This window comes from Syngnathus leptorhynchus, chromosome 15, assembly GCF_054491065.1.
Source record: "Syngnathus leptorhynchus isolate UIUO chromosome 15, UIUO_Slep, whole genome shotgun sequence".
In the NCBI taxonomy this organism is placed as follows: Eukaryota; Metazoa; Chordata; class Actinopteri; order Syngnathiformes; family Syngnathidae; genus Syngnathus; species Syngnathus leptorhynchus.
Genome location: NC_141209.1, coordinates 4,663,424 through 4,682,467, shown reverse-complemented (window position 1 = coordinate 4,682,467; position 19,044 = coordinate 4,663,424). Strand labels below are relative to the sequence as shown.

The window sequence follows — 19,044 nt, the reverse complement described above, 5'->3', positions numbered from 1 at the left end:
ACATGGACATTTCTCCGCTAATTAATAGCTTCACTTCACGCGAGAGCCGGTCACAAGGAACTTATTTAATTGGCCCGCTGGAGGAACACGATCCGCTTGCTCCTTTGTGGTATTCTGCAAGGCCACAACAAATTAGACGCGTGTCAACAAAATAATCTCAAATTCATTATTCATGTAACCACATGTAATCCTTTTGTATTTATAGGTTGGGTTAGACATAATCAGATATCGGGTTCTACGATGACACTGAACTATAACCCTGCACACTATCGTCCATCTGTTAGCCAAAGCTATTGTTGAATGTTGCTCAGACCCCTCCACTCAACCCTCCCCAACCACCAGCACCTCTCCCGGGTCCTTGCTCACGTTACAATATGACCCTCTTTTGCTCTCCCCTGGTCACATTCACCAGGTCGATGAATATTTAACGTGAGAAAGGACGGCCAATCCAGATGGCCTCTCAAGTACACTAAAAATGAAAACAAAACAGAGCATCAATATTTCAAGCTACTTTATTACCAGTACCTCAACTCAGGAAGGTTCCTGAAAATGCATCAAAACAAATACGTACAAATACTAATCCGATCAAGAGTAGTAGACGACATGTTTCATACACAGCAGGATGTAGGCAAGATGACCTCATGAATGGAAAGAGTGTGACATCATACCAGCATCACACACTAAAACGATCAACAAAAAAAGAGGCGCACAGTAAACAAAGAATTACGATGGAAAATATTACGTGTTTTTCTGACTTTGTGAGCATGTCAAATTGAAGTGACGGCTGACTGTCCTCCATTTTGTATTTAAATGGGAATGTCAAAGTACTGACTGCCCTTCAATTAACATTGATATTGAGTCAATAAATGTAAAAAAAAAACTGCCACCTGGTCTTAAACATTAATATATTAAAAACACCTCAAAATTAAGCTGGATTAAACGGGTATTAAATTAAATTGCGATTATGTACAATTTAAATATTCAGATGTATTTATGTGAAACGGGCTATATGGTGCTTCGGAAGAGAGTTACTCAAAGGGAAGCGTGTTTATTTTTGCTTAAAATTGCTAATTAGCAAGTCCCGGCACATTGTTGATTGAAAAGATTGGAGATTAGCTTTTGGCTAATTTTTCATAATTAAAGCAGCATTGTGTGTGTGTGTGTGTTGTGTGGTCGTAGCCTGAAGGAGGCAGTGGGAGGACCAGGGCAGGATGAGGCTCCCTGCCGTTGCCTCAATTAGTGCCCGCTGGTTTGGGCCGGCAGCTGCTGCCCGGCCTTGGCACCCTGACAGCCTGGCACTGTGTTTGAGGTGTGTTGTCAGGGCCAACCAACAACCCATGAGGGCTAGGGGGTATCCATACCATGCCCAACAAACTCTCACAACAGCGGTTTTTGTCTTCCGACCCGCTCGCCGTACTTGCTATGGCGAGTCCATTGGATTAGGATGAGATTAAATTTGCTCATTAAAAAATTACATTCACTGGAAAGGGGAAATGCCATTTTAAGCTGATTATATTGAATCATAATGAAGAAACCTGATCAAATGGAATTTTCTTTTGTTGAAATATTACATTTTTTTATGTGGGATTGTAGTTCACTTTAATTAATAAAAAAAAAAATCCTTTATTATCGAGATTACATAAGCGGAATTATAAAAATCAACATCTGCCTTTAGCCATATTTACAAGCTAGGTACACCCTGGACTGGTCGCTAGTCAAGTGCAAGACACATAAAGGTAAACAATGATATCTGTGGACAAAATGGACTCTTAAATTAAGAGAATATTTAATTCAATTTAATAATTTCCTTGGTTTCCGAATGAAAGGTTCTACGAATGAGTGGCCCAATAAAAACTAATCCGTTCCCCTTCTTGCTATCGTCCGTAATAAAAATGGCCTGACACAGACCCGCCGGTGGGATTTGGCGGGTTGAACCTGGCCCAGATGTAGCCGCCCATGTCCAGGCACGACTTTGGTCTATTTGTGGGTGTCAAGCGTAGCAGCTGCTATCGCCTTGCCCCAGACAGCTGTATGTGAATATTCATTCAAAGCGTGTTTGTTTGGCCCTGCACTGCGAGCCGCTAAGTGGATCAAAGTGTCATACCGAGACATGCCAAAAGACATTGGAGGTCTTTAGATGGTTCGCCAAGCAATAAATAAACACCCAAAATACCTAAATCCAACAATTAAAAAAAAACATATCAACAAAGCAATGTTGTACTATGTATTGCCAAATCATTTCATTTTCGCTAGCTGACTGTATCTTGGCTTACACCTCAATTCCGGCTTTGTCCGGTTCCCCTTTGGTGGATGCCATTCAAGTGGAGCCAGGAGGAGACGAAGCAAGGACTCACGCATTCAAAGCGGCCGCATTCATGGCTCGGTCAAGCTAGCTTTAGATGTGTTTTGGAGGGAGTTTTAGTAAGTGTTTGGTCAAATCGTGTGCTGGCAAACGACAAATGCGAGCAGTGAATGCGCATTATCGAGTGTTTTTAGGCGGGAGTAGAAATGAGCAGATGGTCTTTGCTTCTTGGCCTGAATAAGTGGAGGAAACCAGTTGGCACACAGAGGGAGATTTGTGGGCAAACTGTTTTTACCTCCCTTCTCTTTGTGCTGTAATGGGGAAAGCAAAATGGACGATTACTGCCGGTGGACAATGGCCGCCGCGCTCTAATGGGACCAAAGTGTTTGGGATGCTGCTGTTGGTGCTCTTTATTTTTGACAACCGTTGCATTATTTCACCAACACGAGATCAATCTGTGTTGTTTCAGTTAGCTATGAAAAGAATCATTCAATAATATTCATTGTGCCTAATTTTGTCTCTTATATCTAATATTAATGAGATTAACCTTCCCCTATGAACTGTAGCATCATAATTCTCAACAGAGGGTTCGAAACATGCTTGTTTGTATTTTGTCCTTGCTTAATTAGTCGACTACTCTCCTAATCAGTAGCCTGCTTAACGTCGTTCTCGAGTACCATCGACCAGCCGCAAACATGGCGGCGTGGTGATAATTGCTTTTGTTACTTCGAGAAGTCATTTCCAATCAGTGCTCTGAGATCATCAACCATGCGAAAGGATCCAATTTCCCTTAATTTGCCTAAAAATATCATTACAAACAATCTATTTAACTCATTCATTACCATTGACGGCTATAGCCGGATGGATGATTGAGAGTTGTTATTGTCTACGGGGGGAGCCATGTTGTCTACAAAAATTCTCTTTCAAGCGATGATAGTTTTAGCAGCAGTAGTAGTAGTCACGATGAGGAATAAAGACTCAGTGTCCCAAAGGACAAACAGGAACCAACTTCAATGTAGCCTAGATGCTTATCTTGTTCTCCCGTGACTGCTGTCTCGTCATTGGAAAATTAAATGTTGTTTTGACAGTCCTTTGAGTCAAACGGTGTATTGTGTAGAGTAGAGAAAAAAAATACTTAAGAGTCAGACCTTTGTGTCTTTTTGTTTTCCTGACTTGTGAAGATGTCTTCTGCTTGAAAGTCAAGCATTTGAATGTACTTTCTCATGCTGCCAAATGATTAACTTCTATCTTAGTCCGACTGTATTTGTTCCTGCGCTAAACTGCCCGTCACAGAGTGTACCATAATTCGGAGCAAACATCAAGCTTTGCATAAACAATCAAAGCTGGAGAACAATCCGCTTTTCTGTGAGGAAGGAATTTCCTTTTGGAAGAAAAAAAATAGTTATTTTACTGTGTTTTCATATAGAATTCTTTTTTCTTGCCCAAAATGATTGTCAAGGCCATTTTTTCCCTTATCAAAGCAATAATAAATGTTATAAAAGCGGATACATTTTTAAAAATATTTTTTATGTGACAAGTTCCCAGTGTAGTCCATCTCAGCGCGGACTTCTTTGACGTGCTTATAGTCCCGTCTGTGATCAGCAGGAGTTGGCTTGTTGGTTTCAAAAGACACACTGCTGTTGTTGGCATACTTTACGACATGTTTTCCTTCTCACTCCTTTGACCTCAATCCTGACTCTACAGAGAACTTTTAATTCTCCATCCCCGTCAATCTTAGCGTCTTCTGACGTCACTGCCAACCATGGGAACGTCGGTCATGACGGGTAGGAGAGCCCTTGAGGGAATACCGAGCAAAAGCCAAAAAAAGCATGCTGTCAAAGTTGCTCTGTGATGCTTGTTGACTTCCAATTTACTCTCATTTAAAAAACATTTTCTCATAAAAGATCATTTGAATTTTAATCATCTGTCCAAGAGTCAGCTGCTGTTAAGACATGACACATTTTTCTTTCAGTTTTGGTTTCTAAACAATCTTTGGATTTTCCACTGACGCCGTACCCTAAAATAGGTCGCTGGAGTAAGATAGGACCTTGACGCTCGGAGGTGGGAGCACGAGGATTGATTAAAAGCCAGGATGTGTGTGAGACATCCTCTAATGCGCAGGAATTCCCTCATTAAAGTGTGTCAGGTTGAAGGTTATTAGGAATCCGGATCTGGCGTAAACACAGGGTGGTCCCTCCTGAATTCTCAACTGAACACAGGAGGTTACGATAGCTCAACGTGGAAGTCTCAAATATGCAAATTCCAATCACTTTGCTCATACTCGAGTGTTCTAGATAATCCGTCTCTGAAAAGCCCGGAGTGGCTATAATTCGAGCGACTATTACCATATCTGTGTCAAATAAGGTTCAGTGCAGGGGCCACATCAGGACCCTGATTTTGTTGTTGTTTCTCACCCTTTCCTGGCTCTCATGTTTGACAAATTGTTTCCAGCTAATTTACGATGGTCAAACTGTGGGAGAACAATATCCCGCGGACGTTAACCCGACACAAGCTCCAGTGCATGCCCTAGAGAAGAGTGAGGTGCTCACAGGAAACACTTGCTGAGATAACAAGATAGTACGGAAGGCGGGGCCACCGAAAGGCCACGCGGAGACTCTTGGTGGGCTTCTGTGGAGTTAACTCAGATAATGCTACGTTGGATTCCAGTCATTTATGTGTGACGTCAATTCAGCTGAAGCTAATAGTGTGCCTCTGCAGTGCTTAATTATATGTATTCAGTCAAATGATCATTTTTGCATCCCTTATGCCCCCACTATTCTATTCGCCACCTGCGCCCGGTCCACCTGCAGTCATCACCGGCACTCAGCCATGAGAAATAGTCATTTAAGCATAATTATATCAACAGCTGCACCAAACCTCAATAACAACACCGTTTGAAAAAAAATGCTGATTCGACTGTAATGGTTAAAAGCTTGGTTAGCGCAAACGTTAGCACAAATGTTAGCAGCGGTGTGGGTTGGGGGTTAAGCAATACAGGTGACACGGAGGACAGCGGGGTGAAGGCTATACGAGGCAGGCTAATTGATGAGCCTACTTGTTTTCACTGCATCTCGATATAGGCACGCGAAGGAAAAGGAAGGCCGTCTTCCAAGGCTGCCGTGTTTGTGTAGTGAGGACAGAGGTGACGCGTCAGGAAGGACTTTAAGTCGCGGCTCATTAAAGCGCTCCTTCTGTTTGCCAGCCACTTCCATCACGATTAAGCGTCTCTTCCGAGGGGGATCCTGGTGGGAAAGTCGGAACCGTACCAAACGGAGAGAGATCAATGAATAGTAAAAGGAGTGGTCCGCCGGAACCAATAGGGGCCCGGGCGAAAGAGGAAATCACCTGATGTGAGCCGGCTCAGATAAATAGTCCACGCAGGCAGGTGCTTCCTGAATCCCGCACGGCCTCGCTGCACTTTTCCTAAAAGCACCATTCATTCAACCTTCCATCCCCGAATGTTTCCTCTTGATTGCTAGCAAACACTGTCGGACAGTGAAAAGTAAAATTCACCGAGAATGAGTCGGGGCGATGATGACACATATACGAGGTAGTAAAGATAAGTGCAGTTAGCATGTTGATGTAGCAAGGTGAGAAAGTCAGATAAAGCGAGACTTTTGCCGACACAACAAAAAGGGAAACGGGTCTTCCTATTGGACATCTCACTCGATTACCTTTTTGTCTCCATTCTCCTCTTTCTTTCTTTTGGGTTTTGCTGCTCGCCGTGTGATTGTTTTGCGTTGTCCAATGAGGAAGGAAACCAGTGTGAGAAAGTGCCTGTTCTTTCAGGACCGACAGGAATTGGCTTCATCACAAGCGGTTCCTTTTTTTGCAGCTGGAACAATGCACTGGCGTCACACCCCTCGACTGGACCTCGGCATTTCACATGGAAAAATGCTCACAGAATTCCGCTCCCAGGCTCGGCGTAAAAAGGCAGAGAGGATGGGACCAGGGTGAGAGGGCGGGAGGTGGAAGGCGGGAAAGGTTACGGTCCGAGCGGGTGACGCGAGGTAAAGTAAAGCGGCGCCCTTAGAAAAATTACGGCATGTCACAAGACACAAATAAAAAAAAGTTATACTCCCAATTCCAGAGTCATAACTGATGTCGGAATAATAAATCGCAGTTGGCTCACGTCACATAATCCTTCAAATGAATACATCTAAATTGAGTCACTCATCTCCTCTCCCTCGAAACAAACAATTGTTTTGCATTGTGTTGCAGGTTAACTGGATACTCCTCAGAGGTTACATAAGCTTGTCATAGCTTCGTGTTTATAATTACCGTGAGAGGGTACACACGGCTGCGCTCTCAGAGCCTTATCGCCACTGACATATTACCCTGAATTATTTTGATAAACACCCAATTTTTAGCATATATGCCTAAAATGTGCTTTATAATATATAATTGCCCGTGTAGTAATTATTTCTGTCTTTCTCAGAAAATTACGATTACAAATTATTTTCCCTTCTTGCAAAATGTTGTTCTGTTCCTGGTGCTGTGGGTTGTAAGATAAACAAATTAGGGCCAACAGTTCCACACGTGCTGTTTTACTATCAGTGTCATTCATCACCCGGGGTAATAGATCATTGTGGAAAGTATGAGAGCTGAAATTCTTTTCGAGAGATTGATAAGCATAATGGAGTGAATTGTTTGTTTGACTCTCGGGAAATACACCAACTTTCTGTCTGGATGAAACTTCTTAATGTGTGAATATTTCACACTGGACAGCAGTCGGCAATCATTTTAGTCATTTTTTTCCCTCATATGGTTGAAAGATATTCATTCCCGTATTATTTTGACTGCTTTTGTAGGATTGTGGGAAAATTATATAATGATTGGGCCAAGAAGGATTGGTCTCATTTTAGAAAGGCTGAAGCCGGGTTGCAGTCGGACCCTTCACCACAAGGCTCCCATCAGGAGGATAAATCAGGCGACCTCGGTACCCTGCTGAGTAAGCATGATCAAACATGGCATGGAGCCCACTAAACTTCGTATCTTCCATCTGGCCATCTCGCTGACTTGAATAGGAATTACTCAGCACAAAAGCATTTGCATGCATTGTTTGTCTTTTCCGAGTGGAGATGAGTGGATGTCCAGTATGTAGACAAGGCGTACTCATGAGGTCAATTACAGTTCAGGGGTCTTACATGACCGATTTTTCACAATCTGTCAAATGTGTAGGTGGCACCATTGTCGTTTTCACAATCTTTATCGTGTTTCATCTAACATCTGGCACTCAACAACTTGAATTCCACCAAAGTAAAAGGATTAGTAACCGTTTGTGGGAACATGGCAATTTAAGTAAGGGCAGTTTCTACATGTATCCATGTAAACAAACAATGTTCCAGAGAAGCTGAGGAGGTCATGTGCCCTTGGTCAGGAAATGTTAGAACAACAACAGATAACAGCCATCATTAAGCCGTTTGAAAATTCAAGTAGGTCCTGATCGCACCAAAAATACCATCAGTGAGTCACAAGATAAAATGACCAGATACCAATCACGCTAATAGTGCAAACGTGAATTTCCTGCGGCGATTCAAACATCAAAGCGTTTCCATGATTAATGTGACTTTGATGATAGTATGAAATGTGTGGACAAACCTTTTTTTGTGTAAGTTGAACTAGACCAGCAGTTGTTGAAAATGTTATACCAAGTAATTTTCCACCATCTTGACCAACAGTAACGTGCAGTAGCATAGTAGGCCTAAGTGTTCATTAAAAAGCAGATTTTATTCCAGAGTATTTTTATTATTATTATTGTGATATTCATATTTTTTGCTTGTTTACTAAGAGTCAACAGCCAATCAGAGTGAACCAGAGAGAGAAAATTAACGTGGTAAAATTCTTCTTTTTAATAAGATTCCTCGTAACTTTTTTTAACATGTGACGGGAAGTGACATCATCTTTGAGTAGCAGATGTGGTAATGCATCAATAAAATCCCCTTCTGGCCTGCCGAATGACAGTTTTCGGCAACCTGGCACAAACTTCCAAGTTGTTTGTGTGTGAATTATACCCGCAAGCCTATTACGATGCTTGCATCAATATAATGCCCCGTCACCTTGTCGTCGTATAATCCTTCCATCAACATTCAGCACTTTAAATAAGCAGAGTGTTGTTAGTTGCGGTGTAAGGGTACACAGGAGCGCTGACAGTGCCGTGTTGTGGCAACACGCAAGCAAGCGGGTGTCTGGAAACTTCCACAAAGAAGATATTTAAGGAATCGCTTGAGTTGTGCAGGTTATACACAAAGGTTATCACATAAATGATTTAAAATGTTTTGAAATTATTTATCTTGGTTTAAATTGTGAAGAGGGGGGTGTAGATTTTTTATATCCACTGTACCCTTGTTAATTTGATCTTTTTTACTATAATTAATGTTATTCAAGTACTTGAGGTTTTTTTTTTTTTTTTAAACCTGAGTTCTTTTTTTTAATTTCTTTAAAAAAATACAATTAAAAAATCCCAGTTATTCAGTAATTGAGGTTGTTTTTTTTTTACCAGGTTTTTTATTTTTTTATTTCTTATCTTCAGTGGCAAGGGTCGTCGATGCCCGACATCCACTGACGGCGCATATCAAAAGCCTCATTGATTTCCTGGACAGATTGTGGCATACAAATCAAACGTGCTGTAAAGAAGTGCTAAACTGCCTCTCATTAAACATGGCAGGTGGGCCCATCTGTTAAAACTGCTAGCTCCTTTCCTTTCTGGCCCTGTTGGAAGAATGGCCCACATCACCATAGCAGGTCACCACAGTCAAGCTACAAAGGAGGCAAGATGAAGTCACTCATGGCATTTAACTATTATTTTTTCTGACTCTGACCAGGACCAATATGTTGTCAAAATATATGACTATCAACACAATGTGAGTGTCACTGACGGGCCATTTGGCACTCTGTCTCTGTGCAAATGCTAAGAGACTAGCAATAGCTAGCCCATAATACAGGCAGTTCAATTTGCTCCGCATTGCTGGCAGTAATTCCGATTCATTTCCAGGATGAACAATCCCAGCAAATTCTTCGGAGTAGGGAACTCCTTGTTGAACTTTCGTAACGTATTGACTCTGGCAGCTCCATGATTTTAAATCCCTAGCTAAGAAGTATTGTTTGTAGCTGAACCAAACAAATGGAATCTAGCAATTTTGAATTCCTAATAACGCATCCATTCCCTTCCTTATGTACCACTTCATTTCCCCTAATCAGCATGCTGTGTTTAAGATCTGGGCGCCAACTGAGAGGCCATAGAACAATTGCAAGTCAGCTTTACAAAACACTGTCACAGAGAAAAATGATTTCCTATCGTGAGTGCAGATGGAACCGTAGAGCTTCCAAAAGTGTGTTTATTCCAGAGCAACATTGTCGAGAAGAGCTTGTGAGGTAATTGTTTGCACTGGCCCAGCGTAAAGAACCCAATTGCTAAATCTGCCGTCCATGTTGATGTTCATTTATACAGTCCACGTGATAAATTGTGTTTGAGGTGCATGAGCAAGCCACCAAAACTTCCAATTGCTCAGGGCAAAGATTTCAAAAGTCTCAGGCTTAACTTTTTTCATACCGTTGAAGTCACTACGGCATCAATAGAACTACCCACCCCCGAGAATTACAATGCCAACCCCCGCCTGCAGACGGACAAACAGATGGTCAAAAGTGACGCTATATGTCTTCTTCTTAGCTCTACTAAATTTGTCTCTCGGTTACACGGGATACGATGCGATTGGAAAATCGGATGATTCAGTTCGATTCAGTTGGTAGCAGTTGGTATCAGTTGAATGTGTTTCCGTGTATCCACCCGCGTTCTTTAAACCAGAGCTTCTCAAACTTTTCTCTCTCTCAAGTATTTCCGAAATATTTTTTAGACCGCCCAAATATAACTCAACAACCTCCAGGTGTTCCAACAACGCTTCCTAGAAACAGCCATTTCTCGATCGCACCTCTGTAAACTCAAGGGATGAATATAAATAAGTCATTTTCACCTATCTGAACCTGAAAATTGAGTGCAAGCTCTAACTGCTATTTAAAGAGCCAGTTCGTGGTGGGAACGTCAAACGATTCAAGTTCGGTATGAAATATGCAGCCCTCTTACTCACACGACTTTGGACTTAATAGTCCATTGTCTGATCCTTAAATTGGAGTTTCCAAAGGTAGTCGGGAGTTGGCGATGAAGTCATCCGCTACGGGAGAGCTGTGGAGCCACGCTCCTTCATGGCCAGGGAACATTGGCAAAATCCTGTTCCCTCAATCGAAATCCCGCCCGGACACGTTTGGCCTGTTGCAGGAGTGATAAAGCACACAATGCCCTGTGCCCAGCGTGAGCTGAGAAAAACGTGTACAGTAGAAGGCATTTGAATTTGCTTTCTATACTGTTTTCACTTCATTTTTCTCTCCCCCCCCCACGTGGGAACAATTGCTCACACTTGAAAGGAGATGAAAGTGTGCTTAAAGTGGTGCGAGTGGGTGTTATTTTAGTAAACATAGCGCCACTACGCTTTCCAATGAATACAAATGGCTTTTCAATTGCTGACATTATTGGATATGAATTATGATGTATGATAAAGTACACGAATAGCTGGGTGTTTATTTTTGTTTGCAATTTTTTTTTTTTTTTTTTTTACTACCCATAAACAATAACGTACAGTCTGCTTTTTCTCACACTATTATTTGTCATGACCACAATTTCACAATCTATATTTAGGTCAGGACAAATTTGTACAGATTTAATAGAAAGTCACCTAAAGCAAATCGTTTTAAGGAAAATATGTGTGTATTTAGGAATTTTGCTGAGTAAATGCAGTGAATGAAGGCTAATGTAATGTAAAAATGTAGCTTGTGTCATCCATTATGCCCTGAGGAGGAGGGGGTGGCACTGCCCCCGCTGAAATATGCTAGCACCCTCCCTGGGGCCAGCCCAGATAATTGACTTTTGGGAATTTTCTGATTTTCCTGGATATCTTTTCAACATTTCCACTGATTCCCGCAAATAACATATAATGAATATTTATTTGTGGTTTCTAAACAATTTTTGAACACATTTTATACATCATATATATTATTTAGCATGTCCTACATATATATTTATGTCTCAGGACAAGAATAATTTTCATAAGTGCATGTATTTTTAAATTGCTTACAATACATAATGATCAACATATTTTATAGAAATTTAAAAAAAATTGGGGGGGGGGGGGCTTTTAATAAATCTAGATTACATTCAGTTATCTCAAAACTGCAAAAAAAATACCTCGTCAGTTGTTTTCTTGATCACAGCCACTGAACCACATCACAACACGCACCCACACACAAACAAGAGAACGGGGAGGGGTGAAGTGTATGTGCGTGTGTGTGTGTGTGTGTGTGTGTGGGGAGGGTACGCATGAAAAGTGGGCGGTGTTTATTGTCACGTTCCTGCCAGCTGTGGCATATATAAGCAAGAGGGGAGACGTGACAGGGTCCACAGTGGGTGACACCATGCACTGATGCTCGTCCACATGCATGCACACGCATCACTATCGGCCACTCAAGTGTCCCTAAAGCAGCAGTACAACCACGAGAACAAAGTGACGCAAGTAACCGGCACGATGGATGGACATCACAAAGACCGCAGAATGACTCACTTGTGGATATTGACTTTTTTGATATTAGTCTAACGTCTTGTTTTGCACTGGATAACTCTCCCTCGAGCTGGAATTTCTATCGCGGGATTCTATTTATTTGCATTTTGGATCTCCCTCCCAGCGCCAGGATTTGTGGACTAGATACTTCTACGGATACTCACATCAAGCTCTAAAGGATGGCCGTTAGGTTTACATCTACCCTCGCAATAGTTTTAACATGTTTTACTCAGGTACGTTGGATGTTTTGTACAATATTGGAGGTGGTTTGTGTTGAAAGTTGCATTTTCTTTGCTTAACTTTTGTCTGGTGTCTAGGTTCTGGGATCAGGTGTGTTCGAGATCGATCTGCATCACTTTGACAATTCCAAAGCTTCGCTGGCCAGTGGAAGGAGCTGCGGCACGAGCGGCTGCAGGACTTTTTTCACGGTTTGCCTGAAGAATTTCCAAACGGTGGTGACTCCCGGAGGTTGTCTTTTTGCCAAGGCCACTACACCTGTTTTGGGCACTGACTCGTTCAACATGCAGCCGGATGCCAGGCTGCGGTTTCCTCTCAGCTTCACCTGGCCGGTAAGGAGCTTACTTTCTTGCGGATATTTTTTTTTTTTTTTTTTGGGTCAGCAGAGAATGATATTTTTGGTATGAAAAAATTCACAAAATGACAGCTAGTCCTTTGAGAAGCTATGTGTTCAATGCAAATAATAATTATTATTATGTAGCAATTTACTTCATGAAACTGTACTAACAATAATCTTAAAAATGTATGTCTTCAAAATAATTCAATAGTTGTATTACGTTATCGTTGCGTGCATCTGTCTTACCTATCTTTACTATCCCTAATTTTATGAATAGATTATACAACTTAGATCATATGCCCAACTGTACAATTGCAACGTTTTTAGTGAAATTTATTTCCCAAATTGTTCTTTCCCAGAATGCCTTCTCTCTCATTATTGAAGCTTGGCATTCGTCTGCAGAGAAGCCTGGAGGTAAGTGACTTAAAAAAAATATATATATAAAAGCACAACCGCTAGAGGGAGACATTTACAAAAAAACACCACTCATTGGCCTATTACATCATACCTATTTCCCCAGAATTCAATAAGCAGTCTTCATGCGGAAGGTCACGTGACAATAAATCCATCTGGCATTGTCCGAGTCCTGGACTTGTGTCCACTAGGATGTCTTGTGACTCACACCGCAAGCAAAGCTCTCCCAACACAATCGCAACTTCCTTTGTTTTATTTTGGCCCTGCGTGGGAAAGTGCATCGTGTTAAGTGAGCACATGAGGCCTTGCCAAAAAAGTATCCCCACCCTTTCACATGGTCTCCATAATGATCATTAACAATATATTAAATCAGGCATGAAACAAATCAGCCACCATGAGGGGGCCCCCAAGACACAGCTTGAGTAGTATTTTTTTTTATATATAATTTATTTTAGCATAAGAACTTTTTTTTTTTTACATTAAAGAAGTTAAATTTCAAAACCAAAATATTCAACAATATTTGCTTGGCCTTTTTTTTCCTATTCAAATAATAAAATGTCTGCTATTTTCATACATCCAAATGATTTTATTTGTTATGACATTTAATGCACAATGTTAAAATTTAACTCGTGCTATACTTATTAATTGAATTATTTAAGTACACCTTTTCTGTTGGTCAAACTTCATCATATTTATAAAAAAAAAAAACTCGTATAATCAACAACTCCTGTATTCCTTTCCTCCAGACACCACCAACCCTGAACTGTTGATTAGCTCTTTTGCCATCCAAAGACAGTTGGGAATAGGGAATGAGTGGTCCCAGGAAGTGCAGAGCGGGATGCAGACGGAGCTAAGGTACTCATACCGCTTCATCTGCAATGACAATTACTACGGGGACACTTGTTCCAAAATATGCGCTGCCAGAGACGACCTTTTTGGCCACTACACCTGCAAGCCTGATGGGCAAATAGCGTGTCTGCCAGGATGGAAGGGACAATACTGCCAAGAACGTAAGCACGAGTAAAGACACCATATGGGCACTTTTTCTTTGTTTGTCTGAAAAAAAAAAAAAGCACAAGTCAGTGGTTTGCTTGCTAGGCTTGTAGTCGTAGAGTGTGTGCAGTTTTCTCTGCGTTTGACTTTGTTTTTGCTTTAAATGTCCTGCAGAATTTACTCTGAAGTCAAATTTTGACCATTCACTTTTTTTTTTTCAATGACAACAGTTCAATAATCTCTGAACTCAAATTTAAAATTGAAAGTGTATAACCATTAAGGTCATTTTATTTTGTCAGTGTGAGCTATTTTTCCAAATTAACCACTTCATTTTCTGAATAAGCAGCAGGCTAATAAAAACAAACGACCGCAAATGGCACCCAAGTCAGATTTTGGCCACCCCTGAATTTGACTTATGCTGTCTGTGTAAAGCCAGTGACAGTTAAGGTGACAGTGTATAGAATTGGCGCACTTTCTCTCAGCAATTAATCCAGTGAGGTGCTCTGTTAGCCGCACACGCCGGGTTAATCGCGGCATTAGAGGCCGCCACGCACCACTAAATTGCGGCCTCTATTGTTGCGGCGGTACAGGGCGGCAGCTGCAAACGGGCTTCGAACTGCCCACCGACAACAATGGGGCAGCTGTCATGCTTTTTTTTTTTTTTTTTTTTGATGCTTTAAAAACCAGCATCTGCTGTGCACCCAAAGCAACCAGCCATTTAACAGCATGCAAAATCAATGTCACATGCAGAACACAGTGGGCAAATTATGCCTTTCCATTCAAACAGCAGGAAGCAACTTTGACTAAGAAGACCCAAAGGTTAATCTTTAACATCCTTCTATTTTTTCTTCTCCCCCCCACAGCAATCTGTCTGGATGGGTGCAATGAAAATAATGGAAACTGCACAATACCTGGAGAATGCAAGTGAGTGTTAATATTTACATTTCGGTAAAGATAGCGCTTTTTTTCTTTTTCTTTTTTAAGATCAGATCGAATGTTTTTTTTGCAAGGGAATGTTAATATTTACATTTAGGTAAAGATAGCTTTTTTATAGATCAGACTGAATGTTTTTTTTTTTTTGAATTAAGTGTAAAGTAGGGATTAGTCATGAGTTCTTACTGTGTGCGTGTGTTGACTTGTGCCAAGTCTCTATTGTGAGTGTCGCTCCAATAACAATAGTGGCGTTTTACTCGTCTTTGTTTTAGATGCAGAGAAGGCTGGCAGGGCGTCTTTTGTGATGTGTGTAAACTGCACCCGTCGTGTAAACATGGTACCTGCACAGAGCCGTGGGAGTGCGCCTGCAAGGAAGGCTGGGGGGGTATACTTTGTGACCAAGGTAGGTTGAATTTCCCTTACAGGAAGTCAACTCATTCCAGGACAAGCGGGGTAAACATGCACAATATAAAGCAGCAATCTCTCTCGCCCCCTCCCAGACCTGAACTACTGCACCCACCACAAACCGTGCGCCAACGGGGCCACGTGCATGAACACGGGCCAGGGCAGCTACACCTGCGCCTGCCTGCCGGGCTTCACGGGTGTCAACTGCGAATCGGAGGTCAGGGAGTGTGACGGACGGCCCTGTCGCAACGGAGGCAACTGCTTAGTGAGTGCGGAAGTCCCTCGCTCTCCTTTCCCACAACACAGACTTTCCTGTTTTTGTTGTTGCCTTTGCCTATCTACGAGTCCAGGAGGATGCCATTGATTGTCAAGTCCTGGATGACCCAGTTCCCAGTTTACAGTGTACTGTAAATAGGATGAAAACTAAAGGATAGAAGGAGGGGGGGGCTTGTTCAGAAGAGGGGGTGGGGTGGTATTGGCGAGCAGGATATGAAAAGAAAAACATGCGACGCTGAGCTTTTTGATATCTTTGCTTTCAGGAGACGGAGAGTGGATACAGGTGCGAATGTCCGCTCGGCTTTACCGGGCCGCGTTGTGAACAGCGGACGCTGACGTGTAAGGACACGCCCTGCTTGCTCGGCGGGAAATGTAAAGAGACGGAGGACGGCCATCGTTACGTATGCGAGTGTCCGGCGGGCTACACTGGACTCAACTGTGAGAAGAAAGTGGATAAATGCACCTCACTGCGGTGCACCAATGGTAACTATTGGCTTCTGAAATCGGACTTATTTTTGTTTGTTTGTTTGTAACGCACGGTTGTTGTTGTTTTTTCCCCGCTAGGCGGCCATTGCACGCTGAACGGCAACTTGCGTGTGTGCAGCTGCCGCGCGGGTTTCACGGGCCTCCGCTGCGAGATCAATATCAACGAGTGCGCCGCCAATCCCTGCGCTAACGGCTCCACCTGCCTGGACCGTATCAACGACTACACCTGCATGTGCCCGCCCGGCTACGTCGGCCGCCACTGCGACAGGCCGGCCGACCGTTGCGCCGCCTGGATCTGCCTCAACGGCGGAACTTGCACGGTCGGCGCCAAAGGCCGGCCTTCGTGCCTCTGCCCCGCCCATTACAGCGGCCCTCAGTGCCAGTCCACGCACGTGCCTTCATCTAACAGCCCCGAGACAGGCTGGGAGTCTAACGAGAAGCTCAACTGGGTGGCCGTCAGCTCCGGCGTCGGCCTGGTGTCGGCGCTGGTGCTCTCGTGTATGTTCATCGTGCTCATGAAACAGGTGAAGAACCAGAGAAGTAAACAGCAGGCCTCCGAGACCATGAACAACCTTTCCAAGGCCGATTTCCAGAAAGACAACCGTATATCAACACTGGAACTCAAAAACACCAACAAGAAAATGGACTTGGAGGTGGATTGCTCCAGCGAGAAGTCCAACCACAAACACATCAATCACTTCCACACGGACTATAAAACCTCCATGGGGTACAAAGATGAACAATGCCTTCTAGACAAAGATGAAAACTGTGAAAAGATGATAGAAGACAAAAAGCATTTGAGTAGAATTTACAGGTAGGTTCTCAAAGAACCTGAACCCAGTTCCGATATTTGCCAGAATAAAAATCTGATGAATCGATTATTTGATCTGATATGATCTGTCTTTGCAGTGAAAAGCCAGAATGCAGAATATCAACAATATGTTCCTCCAGAGACTCCATGTACCAGCCGGTCTTTGTGATAGCAGAAGAGAAGCAAGAATGCATCATTGCAACTGAGGTACATTTACACAATTAACGTATTAAAAATACTAAAAAAAACTGACAACATTTAAACACCTTTAAGCGCTTTCACTGACCTACATTAATTCAGCATGTAATTCAGGAAAATTTTCAAATCAATTCTGCAGCTTTATCTATTTTTCAACATTTATCCCACTTGTGCCCTTTAGCTCACGAGTGTTGTCTTTCTTTTTCTCTGTTTTTTATTAGGTGTAATAAATGTGACACTAAATGGAAGATGTGACCACCATTTCTTGTGGACTGTTTACAAGCGTGGGGAGAGACGAGGATTTATTTAAATGCAAAGTTGCTGCTTTTAAAAACTTGATAACTGGACGGAGCCCGGGCGCTCGACGAATGCAATAGAACTAAAGCTACTAAATTCCAGAAGAATGTAAAGACTTTGGGACCCAACGTTGTGCATAAGGATGTTTGAGATTTTTTTTTTTTCCCCGACATTCGCGTACATCTGAAGATATGAGGCGCCGGAGACTCATAATAAGACTGCATGTTAATGAGGACAAGAGGACTTTGTTGATGCGACTCCCCCCCCCCCTTTTTGGGGCAATCGACACATAAACTTACAAGTCTGGACGAGAAGTTGGCTTTTGACCATTTCTTTTATGGCCCCATGACACAAATACCAGCACGGCGCCTGTGTAAAAATCCTGAAAAAAAAAGCCTTATGTAATATTTAAGCAAAACAATGTGCCCCCCCAGCCTTATCTCATCTTGAGTCCTCTACACAGAAGGAAAAAATAGATGCAAAGCAATGCAATGCTAAAACTTGCAGGGAAAATCATGATAAGGCCTTGATCATTTCAAAAAAAAAAAAAAAATCTTATGCAAAAATCACATTTAAAACAAAGAGATAAGTGACTATCGTACCAAGGACGCCTTCAATGAAAATTACTGAACCAATAATGTTATTGTAGTATTTCATTAGTTATTTAAGAGTATGACGCACTGATCTTTTCTTCCTTTTTTTTTTATAAGATTATTTTGTACATAGTGTATGTATTTATATAATAAGATTAGATGTTTGTAAGGTGATGCGGCAAAAGTGTGAATTTTTATTTTGAAAGTGTTTTTTTGGTGTTTAATTATTATTCTCATATGGTTGTTATGATGTAGACATATAAGGACAGAATCCCTTCACACATATCTGGTACACTGTTTTATTTGTTGGTCTTCGATGGTGGTCAAATAGAGATTTGTGCTTTTAAGTCATCTAGAGTCTGTTTGGTAGCATTTTATGGATTCCATGTCTGTGTTCATTGACATCATTGTGAGTGTGATGTGAAATCAGTGTGCTAGCAATCATCATTCGGTGGACACCTCTGTAATTGGCAGCAGTGTAAAGATCTACTCAATCAATTATGAATTGAAATATATAGAAAGAGATATATACATTTAAAAAAAAAATCTGTATGCAGGAATAAATAATCATTGTGGTCTTTTAAGTCATTTCAATGGATGTCTCTGTGCAATTCACTTGTGTAAATGCTGAGGGATGCCTTGAGTTCACGCCGCAATTTCATCACCCACCGCTAGAGGGCAATAGATTTTACATGACTTGGGAGAAAACTTAAATCTTTTTGCATCTAAAATACTCCGCAAACGCAGGAAGAAAACATTTCAGAGGGAGCGGTGGCTCATACATTATCCGTCTGCACCTAAACTGACCACACTGCTAGCTTAAGGATCTTAAAACAGCACAGCTACCGTATAACACATCCCTGCAGGTTTATTTATGTAACGTGGTAATGTGATTATCTGCCGCATGCAGCACAGTTGCATTTACTTCTAATGCAAGATTCCACAACAATGTATTTTATTTTAATTACATTTGAAAACATTTCTCTGCTGCTCCCAAACATTCTACTGTTGGATTTTTTTTCCACACTACTTATTTGCCCTAAAGATTTTGGTCAATATCCCATTTTTTATTTTTAATAAGACCAACCTGCACCATACAATGACGATATAAAGACTTTCCTATCCAATCCTAAAATTATCAGAAAAGACACCAACTG

At 41.8% G+C, this 19,044-nt stretch overlaps 1 protein-coding gene across 1 annotated transcript; it reads left to right on the top strand.

The window, feature by feature from the left end:
- The first annotated feature begins 11,769 nt into the window (after positions 1–11,769).
- Positions 11,770–18,471, top strand: LOC147045246 (delta-like protein 4). The gene is made up of 11 exons (XM_085932659.1): positions 11,770–12,140; positions 12,225–12,476; positions 12,841–12,895; positions 13,642–13,905; positions 14,752–14,812; positions 15,094–15,224; positions 15,322–15,491; positions 15,766–15,985; positions 16,067–16,802; positions 16,898–17,006; positions 17,219–18,471. Exons 1-11 carry the CDS (start codon positions 12,087–12,089, stop codon positions 17,222–17,224), a joined length of 2,058 nt encoding a protein of 685 aa, XP_085788785.1. The 5' UTR covers positions 11,770–12,086; the 3' UTR covers positions 17,225–18,471.
- The last annotated feature ends 573 nt before the right edge of the window (positions 18,472–19,044 follow it).